The sequence below is a fragment of the Fukomys damarensis genome, unplaced genomic scaffold, assembly GCF_012274545.1.
Source record: "Fukomys damarensis isolate Sample0158 unplaced genomic scaffold, DMR_v1.0_HiC HiC_scaffold_4, whole genome shotgun sequence".
Classification (NCBI taxonomy): Eukaryota; Metazoa; Chordata; class Mammalia; order Rodentia; family Bathyergidae; genus Fukomys; species Fukomys damarensis.
This window is the reverse complement of record NW_022900916.1, coordinates 60511581-60521264: the sequence shown is the minus strand read 5'-3', so window position 1 is coordinate 60521264 and position 9684 is coordinate 60511581. Positions and strand designations below refer to the sequence as shown.

At 35.3% G+C, this 9684-nt stretch overlaps 1 protein-coding gene across 3 annotated transcripts in view; it reads left to right on the top strand.

Annotated features, from left to right (window-relative positions):
* Casd1 (CAS1 domain containing 1) overlaps positions 1 to 9012 on the top strand; it is a 34385-nt gene extending 25373 nt beyond the window's left edge. For all 3 annotated transcript variants that reach the window (XM_033758392.1, XM_010603440.1, XM_010603442.2), the window contains 5 exons: positions 1253 to 1354; positions 3360 to 3500; positions 4440 to 4517; positions 7678 to 7770; positions 8539 to 9012. In XM_033758392.1, the coding sequence (XP_033614283.1) occupies positions 1253 to 1354; positions 3360 to 3500; positions 4440 to 4517; positions 7678 to 7770; positions 8539 to 8805 (681 nt within the window). In that variant the 3' untranslated portion in view covers positions 8806 to 9012. The remainder of the gene's footprint in view (positions 1 to 1252; positions 1355 to 3359; positions 3501 to 4439; positions 4518 to 7677; positions 7771 to 8538) is intronic.
* The last annotated feature ends 672 nt before the right edge of the window (positions 9013 to 9684 follow it).

Here is a 9684-nt window from a genome sequence, read left to right as displayed (position 1 = left end):
TCTCATATATGTGTGTGTGTGTGTGTGTGTGCATGTTATAGATATACTGCCTATACCATGCATCTACAGGGCCGTATTTGGTACTTATATACATATTATATTACCTTTACATTCATACTTCATATTCATATGGATATTCATGAATATTCATGTATTCATACATATATTCCAAAGTAGTTTAGATTGCAACTCTTGGTGAGAATCATATATGTGTGTGTGTGTGTGTGTGTGCATGTTATAGATATACTGCCTATACCATGCATCTACAGGGCCGTATTTGGTACTTATATACATATTATATTACCTTTACATTCATACTTCATATTCATATGGATATTCATGAATATTCATGTATTCATACATATATTCCAAAGTAGTTTAGATTGCAACTCTTGGTGAGAATCATTCTTCATTTTCTAAGGCATAGATTTTGATAATCATCTATTTTAATTTGCTATGTGCATTTTAAATTCTGTGGTCAAGAGGAGACTTTTTATTATTTTCGTTTGGTTTTTAATAACTTTATAAAACCATGATACTTTTTAAATATGTGATATGAAGTCTAATAATGCAATTTCTTTAATAGAGTTTTTCGTCATTCTTTCATCTGGAAGTTGAAGTTTTTGTTCTTTTCTTTGAAAGACTTCATTAATGTGCAGGAATGTACTCAAGACTTCTGCCCCTTCATTCCCAGATTTTCTAGGCTGTCAGATTAATAAAAGGGTACCACTCACTAACTTCACAAGAGTAAAATTATAAACTTTGTTTCTAAGGCTAGCAATGGCACTTGCATATGGTTGATTAAGGTGATTAATTCAGAGGGCTCATTTAACTGAAATAGTTAATTAGTGGTTGTTACAGACATTTAGAGAAAGAAAAACTATTTTAACTTTAACAATTACTCTCTAGGATATTAGCTGAAGTATTTTTTTATTTGTTGATTAGTAATTATCAGCTGTTCTGTATACTAGATTTTAAATTTTATATAGAATAATTTTCCAGTTACTAGGTTTTTAAAAATTATGCAGTCTCAGTAGCTTTTATCTGAAGTGCACATAAGTTTAAAAAAATATTGGCCAATGGTAAAATGAATTTATTTTAAAAATAAATTTAGATGTAGTCACATTTTAAATGAAATTAATAGCATTTACAAATCATGAACAACTTACTACTTTAGTAAACTTCACTTTGTAATAGAATTGCAAAGCAGGTATTGACTCATATCTTAATTTTTCTGGATTCCTTTTCTCAGGGTGCGTTTGAGAAGATCTTTTCTCTTTGGCCATTGTCCAAGTGTTTTGAACTGAAAGGGAATGTATATGAATGGTGGTTCAGATGGAGGTTAGACCGTTATGTATGTATTTACTTTGTGATATTTTGCCATTTTAAATTATGCTACTGGAAAATGACTTGGAGTCTATTTTTATTTTGTTTTATAATAAAGAAACATGTTGACTTAGTAAGTTAAAACTGTCTACTCCCTCCCCATGCATGTATATGTGATCAGCAGGAAATATTGTAAAAATATTGTGCAGTTTTAACTTATAAGTGATATATATGTTTCATCCATTCAAAAAGTATCTATTGAGCCCCAATATGTGTCCTAGATATTGGTGTCATGAAGTATATATCAGAAAGAAGGCATACCACCAGGCTTTTATGCCCGACAGTCTAGTAGCTGAAAACTCAGATTACAACTTCTAGGGTTCTGAACTATGCAGAGTGGATTCAGTGGTAGAAGAATGCAAAGAAGAAACAGTATGTTATGAACTTCATCTTGAAAGAGGTTAAGAGTCAGTTGTGTGAGAAAATGTAAAAGATCTATTTAATACAGCATTTGGAAAATGATACACACTAAATAAGTATCAGCTACTTCACTCTTTCCCATCTTCTTTTCCTCTGATTTATCTCTTTTTCTTTCAGTAACTGCTTTCTTAGTGCCTCTTCTGTGACATGCCTAGTTTCAGTACCTGTGCACCTTCCGGTGTAAACAATGAATAAAAGAAATCTTTGCTAGTCTCATTAGAGCACTCTACTGTGACACGCTCGTCTTAGTCTGTTTGGGGTACAATTTAGCAGAATACTATAGACACGGTGGCTCATAAAGAACAAAAAACAATAAAAGTGTATTTCTCACAATTCCAGAGGCTGGGAAGTCCAAGCCAAAGGTGCTGGCAGAGATGGTGTCCATGAGGGCCAATTTCCTGGTTCATAGATACTGTGTTCTTGCTACGTCCTCACATGGTAGAGGGGCCCAGGGAGCTCTTTGGGGTTTCTTTTATAAAAAAGGCCAGTAATCCCACTCATAAAGGCTCTACCCTCATGACCATATCACTTCTCAAAGCCTCTACCTTCAAAACTATCACATTGAGAATTCGATTTCAATATATGAGTTTTGGAGGAGTATGAACATCCAGTCTACAGCAGTGGTGATTTAAATGACATCTGTATTTATTAATCTCCTTGTTAAGGAAAGTTCCTGCTCTACTTTTTTAGTCTTGTTTATATATATTTCTTTTTTTTTCAGCTTTAATTGAGTTTATTGGTACATTTTAGGGATACAGTACAGTTACATTCATTGTTGGGATCTTGTACCTCTACAAGACAAGTCTTGATTCTCATTTTTTTTTTAAAGTATGACTTGGTGGTGGTATTTCTGTTTTTTATTCTACTGAAAGGATCAGTACAAAATTTATTTTATCATTTTGGGGTATATTTTAGTTTTATCATGTCTTTAGGAGGGTTTCTTATTTTTAAGTTGTTTGGGATGAGAGAGTAGGTCAGTGGAAAAGTGTGTACTTAGGATACACCTCACTTCAATTCCCAACACCAAAATATAAAATTAAATTAATATAAAATAAAATAGCTTTTGCTACTTCATTTGCTGCTGGGACTGCTCAAAATGAACCAGCTTTATCTCATATTTTGGGGGTGGTATTTTCTTGTCTTCTGCTAATAGTCATTAAGCTGTATTTCATTCTTTGAAATTGTGCTTTAGAAGCTTAAATTCTTAGTTAAAAACTCTGAACCTTTAAGTTTTTTTTTTTTGTTTTTCTGTTTTTGTTTTTGTTTTTGTTTTTTTGTTTTTTGATACAGGGGATTGAACTTGGATCCTTGCACTTGCAAGGCAGGCGACAGAACCACTGAACTAAATCCTGGCTTGTTTTTTTTTTATCCTGGGGATCGAACTTGGGACCTTGAGCTTGCCAGGCAAGCGGTGGCACCACTGAGCTAAATCCCCAGCCCTGAACCTTTAAGCTTGTAACTTACTTAATTTTATTAATTCAGTCCTTATTAACAACATATTTTTACTAATATTTGAAAAGTAACTGTTTAAAGGAAATTTTCTCTTTTTTCAGGTAGTCTTCCATGGAATGCTGTTTGCTTTCATTTATCTGACTTTACAGAAACGCCAAGTACTTTCTGAAGGAAAGGGTGAACCTCTTTTTTCAAACAAAATTTCAAACTTTCTGTTGTTTATTTCAGTAGTTTCTTTCTTGGTAAGTTTTGAAATACAACTTTTGTTGTTGTTGTTTTGTTGTTGTTGTTTTTTTGTACCGGGGATCGAACATAGGACCTTGCACTTGCAAGGCAGGCAGCAGAACCACTGAGCTAAATCCCCAGCCCTGAAATATAACCTTCTAATTTTCCAAAATCTTAAATTATATGAAAGTTAACTTTAAGTTATGCCTCACAAATACAAAGGAAAAAAAAAAGAAAAAACTTGGGGATTTAGTTCATTGGCACCTCACTTGGCCTTGCAAGCACAAGGTCCCTGAGTTTGATCCCCAGTACCAAAAAAAAAAGTATATATACAGATATATAGATATGAATGTAAGCAGTCACTTAATAAAAGCAATCACTTTAGATCAATCTTTGCTTCTTAATTTTTTTACCTTATTTTCTAATTAGACATGTTCTTTTATATATTTTGTTTGTTTGTTTGTTTGTTTGTTTTGTGGTGCTGGAATTCAAACCCAGCACCTGCTTGTACTAGGCAGTACTTCACCAACAAGCCATAACCTCAGCCCATAATTTGGCATAAAAGCTAAAGAAAATGCATAGGGAGGTTAAATATGAAGAAAAACTGAGAAATCAAGTGAAATATGAATTTTAAAAGTTAGCAATTTGGGGGGGAAAATCCATGGGAAGGTGTTTGATAAAAGAGCTATCACTACCTTATAATTACTATTTTCAGAAAAGAACAAATCCTGTTCCCCTCTCTCTGTTCCCTTATATTTGGGCAGTTAAGCATCCAAAACACATGAAGACAAACTTGCACTGTATACTGATGCTTTCTATATGGCATCATCAACTATTGGTATAATGTACATAAAGAAAACTTGTGGAAAAAAAAAGAAAACTTATGCATGTTATGCCTGTTTAGGCTTTACTGGTTTTGTGAGCTCATCTACCCTTTGTTTGTTTGTTTATTTTAGACCTATTCCATCTGGGCTAGCAGTTGTAAGAACAAAGCAGAGTGCAATGAATTGCACCCTTCCATTTCTGTGGTACAGGTAATTATCTTGATTTAGAGAAATTGTTACTTCTTAATGTTTGATAAGAATATAGTCTTTTGGGGGAGGGTGGATGTTTTTTGAAGCAGAGTCCTGTTATGTAGCCTAGGCTGGACTCGAATTCACAGCAATCCTCCTGCCTGCCTTCAGAGTGCTGGGATTACAGCGTGTACTAAACCTGGTTCTAAGAGAATAAAATCTTTAGAGATAGCTTTAAGTTCAAACTCCAAAAATGTAGGCAAGCTACTTAATCTTTCTAAGCTTCTGTAATAATAGGGATAGTAAAATCTCTTAAAAGGTTATTGTGTTAAAAGTTCGGAAATGATCTAGCTCAGTATTTGGGACTTAGAAAATGTTAATCACCTTCCCAGCCAGGAACCTGCTTGACACATTCCGTGAAGCCAAGTTCCAACTTTCAGCATGCTGATGTTCTGTCTTGTGGAGATCACCTTCCTCCCCGTGTACCACAGCACCCAGGGGAAGGTCATGGTGGCCATGGAGGTCTTCTCCATCTTGGCCTCCAGTGCTGGGCTGCTGGGCTACGTCTTTGCACCAAAGTGCTACATTATTTTGTTAAGCCAGAGAAAAATTCAGTACGTGGGTTTACAGTTAATAGCCTGGGGAAACGATGCCTTTCTAAATTAAAAATATTCATTCACTAAAATAAATATGCTAAGGCGATTTTACATGATTTTCTCAGTCAGACATTAGATTGCACTGTGGAATTTTTGGAACACACAAAACACATTTGCTCCTTTCTGCAGTAGTTTTATAGTCACTACCGTTTTTAATAATCGCCTTTACAGTCTGGCTGCTATTTGGATTTCTGTTCCATTAATTATACTGCAATCAGGGTTATTTTTGCACAGATTTGTTACATTAGTCACTTCTAATTTGTCTATCCCTTGATTGTCTCATTAAATTTACTAATTTCAATACACCAAATTTTATGTACAGAAAAAAAGAAAAAGCTAATTCCCTTCACATGTTTAATTTTTGGATTATTTATTTATTTAAACTTCTTTATTTCTTTATTTAATTATAGCTATTGTCTATTATGTGTTATGTACTGTCCCAGGTAGAGGAAGCTCAATGTTAAGATGCAGCTATTGACTTCAAGAAATATATCAGTCTAGTAAAGATACAAACAAATATTCATTTGAGGTTTTCTTTCATTTTACAAACTTTGATGCTCTGTTAGATATTGCATCAGGGGAGATGACGGTGAGAGCCAGTTCAGGTGTAGTTCCTATCCTGCCTTCTCTCATGGGTAATAATTATATAATAACCACATAAGTATGAGTAGAAGTGTGCAGAGCTTCACGAGAATATAAGCTGACAGGAAAGTCACCAGGGGTCAGAAAGAATTTCCCTGAGAAAACTAAACCAAGAATGGAAGCATAAGAGCGCAGTAGGCAGCAAGAGCATAGGCCCCAGCTGGGTGTGGGGGTGCTCACCTGTAATCCCGGCACTCAGAAGGCTGAGGCAGGAAGATCGCTGCAAGTTCCAGGGCAGCCTGGTGCCTGGGCTACGTAGTGAGCTCAAGACCAGCCTGAGCTACATAGCAAGACCCTGTCTAAAACACACACACACACACACACGAGAAAGGGGAACATGGGCAGTAGTGTGGACAGGTGTGGTACATTGATAGTTTATGGACCCAGGGAAGTGTGTGATGACTGATCAGCGGAACCGGGGTGGCTCCAATCACGTTACATTCAGCAGAGCTACAGTACCACTAACATCATGCTAAGTGTAAGAATGGTTAAACACAGAGTGCTTAGGAAACACATGGCAGTTCTTCGTCTCAGAGTAGAGTTATTGGAGGCAATGGTGTCTAAGTTAAAGTCTGAGAGATGCTTAGCCCAGCCACAAGGAGCAGTGAGAGTTAGAAGGTCTTCTCTCCCTTGAATTTTTTTCAGTGCAGGGACTAGTTATTGCTTTGTATCTTCTCTGCCGTGCTCAGTAGCACCCAGGAAAGTGACAGATTCTCCAGACACAATTTGTAGTAAAATTTGTAAGCACTATCCTGTATTCACATAGATTTTCATGAGTTCTATACACAACAGTAAATTAAATTGAAACAAGCACTGTTTTATCAACTGCTGCTGCTTTTCAGTGATGTTTATCCCACATCGTCAAACTTTAGAGCATCCAGGTCCCTGCAGATACTGTGGGTTATACCCTTACCCTGAACACGTTTCGCTCTTGTTGTTGGATGGATGCCCATGGGATGACTGAGTTGAATATACCTGAGTAGTTCACTTCGGTTCCCTTTTCCCACACATCTAACTTCCGTACCTTTTAAGTATCTCAGAGACTTCCTAATCCTTTGACAGTGGTCCAGGGTGATTACTGAGCATAGAATTTTCTCTAAATTTTAGATACATTTTCCAAACCTTTTAGAAGCAAAAGTTCTTGAAAGAGACTTGTAAACATGACAACTTTCCTCGTTACAATTCCTTGCTTCTTGGTGAGGAATGTAGGTTGTAAGGAGAATTCTTTGCTTGGTAACACTAGGCTGTGGGTATGAGATTACGAATTAGAAGTTTAGAAAATGCAAGCCTGATCCTCTAGATACAAAAGGATAAGTAAGAAAGGATAAGGAGAGGGGCAAAAGCTGGAAATTCTTCTTAGGGGTAAAAATTTCCGGAGAGAAAATGCAGTGCAAGACATCATCTGCCGAGCCATGCTGAGCAAACTTGCAGGCGTTCACAGCCATGCCATTTCCCACGCTAACATGGCTGTCAGCGGAAGATGATTTTGAAGCAGGTGGGGGGGAGGCAGGGTTACTGCTGACTAAACCAATGCTTTATGTAGGAGCAAAATTGTACCATAGGATTTTATGAAGTTTTGCCTCATAAATGATAGCAGCTTTTATTACACAGAGCCGCAGGAGGCTTGCACTTTCTCCTTTATACATAAAACATTCAGCCTGTATTACCTCAGGTCTGCAGTGGTATGCAGTATGTAGACATCTGCTGATATATCTAGTTTGGTTAGACTCTTAACCATGACAACAAACTTGCCAGTACTTTATTTTAAAAATTCTATAGGTGTGAAATTCAAGAACATAAAGTTACCACTTAAAGGAAAGCTTCACACAAAATGCTTTTTAATAAATATATTAATGACATTCACCTTTCTGGTTTTTCCTTAGATTTTAGCCTTCATCCTAATAAGGAACATCCCCGGATATGCACGTTCAGTTTACAGTTCATTTTTTGCTTGGTTTGGAAGAATTTCATTAGAGGTCAGTACATTGATGCCGTGCCTTATCTTCCATAGCCATGTGTGTGTGACTAGATATAGAGACTTTTAAAACATTCTTTCTGTTTTCTGAAACTTTTAAGCACAACCAAGATGCTGAAATCAGGAGAGAAAAATATTAGACCAGATATAAATGAAATGAAGCTAGGGGGATTCTGATTGTTATCCACATCCATAATTAAATACTGGATTCCTGGAATTCAGATTTTTGAAGTTTACCATCATGAAATTCACCTTTATTATAATTAACTATTGTGGGAAGATATTTAAACTCATTACCTTTTGTGTGAGATATATAATGTAAAATTTATCTACAAAATCAATTTAAATGGTAGACTTTGAAGTGCATTTTGTTTAATCTGAACTTTATTATTTGAAATAGAATGTTTTAAAAACAGTAGAATTCATATTATAATCATAACAGGTACAGTTTAAAATATAAGGTTTATTAAGTTGTCTTTTAAAACAGGGAAACCAAATTTTCTTTGAGTTCATGAGTCAGCTTGTTTTTTAAATTAATTTACTTATTTATTTATTTATTATTTATTTTGGTTTAATTTGCAGGATAGATTCTATAAAGGTAGGAGTTCTGCGGAGGAAGTTCTGCAGTATATTTTCCAGGGCCAATAGTGAGGCAAAATCAGATGGTTTTGGAAAATGTTATTGCGCTGTCATATATTTAAATTAGGAAAAATGGGATTTAGTCGTAGACCCTCTGAACATATCTAGCTTTAAATATGTTTTCTCCTAGCTATTTATTTGCCAATATCATATATGGCTGGCAGCAGACACAAGGGGCGTCTTGGTGCTCATACCTGGAAACCCAGTGCTCAACATCATCGTCAGCACTTTCATCTTTGTCTGTGTGGCACATGAAATTTCTCAGATCACTAATGACCTTGCACAGATCTTTATTTCTAAAGATAATTCATCTCTCCTGAAAAGGCTGGCATGCATAGCTGCATTTTTTTGTGGACTACTCATCTTATCATCCATTCAAGATAAATCGAGACATTAGGTTACTACAATTCTAAAAAAAACTTACTTTCAGGCTTACTTTGTGTTTGCCTGGAGGAAAAAAAAGCATCTATCTGGAGATATAAATGTTTGTATAAATATAAATGTATGGTGAGAGGACAGTTTAGTGATGTCTGTTGAGCTTTTGGTTGTATATATTGGAAATGTACATATCCAATGTGAAGTACTTAAAAAAAAAAAAAAAAAAGAACCAGAATGCATCATATGGGATTGCATGTGAAAAGTCTTTTCTACTGGATCTATATTACCATTTATAAATGATTTTAAGTTAACATATGAAGGCAGGGAAATGATTACTTTTCCAGTAAAGAGTATAGATAATAATTTAGTCAGCTTAGTGGCAGCACTGAGTGTTTTGATATTTACTGAATTTGTGGTAATAAGACTGTCTGCACCTATATTCATTGTGGAACTTCCTACTTCACTGAAAACTTTTTTACTCAAGAATGATTTGCAGTATTGCTTTCTTATCCTATGTGCAATGATGTGGAATGATAAACAGTATGCCTTTAATTTATATGTATTCGTGTTCAGATGTTATGTTTCCTGACATGATTTTTGTCCTGTGGTTTTTCAGGAATATTAGCCTAAATCTTTGTTCACTTTTTGTCTCGCAGAGTTGTTTAAAGGCTCCATGACAGGGTTTTGTCATAGTTTTATGTTATTGTTTCTTTATATAAAAAGGCCAAATTTTCTTTCCAGTCCAAACATTCTTCTGTTGCTTTCTGTAACCTACACCAGTATGATGCTGGTCACCCTGTGGATCTGTGTAATATGACCCCTAATTAATTTTTGTATATTATTTCCAATGTTTGGAAAGCTCTTTATAGATATTTTGGTATTTCTTATTATCCCCTTC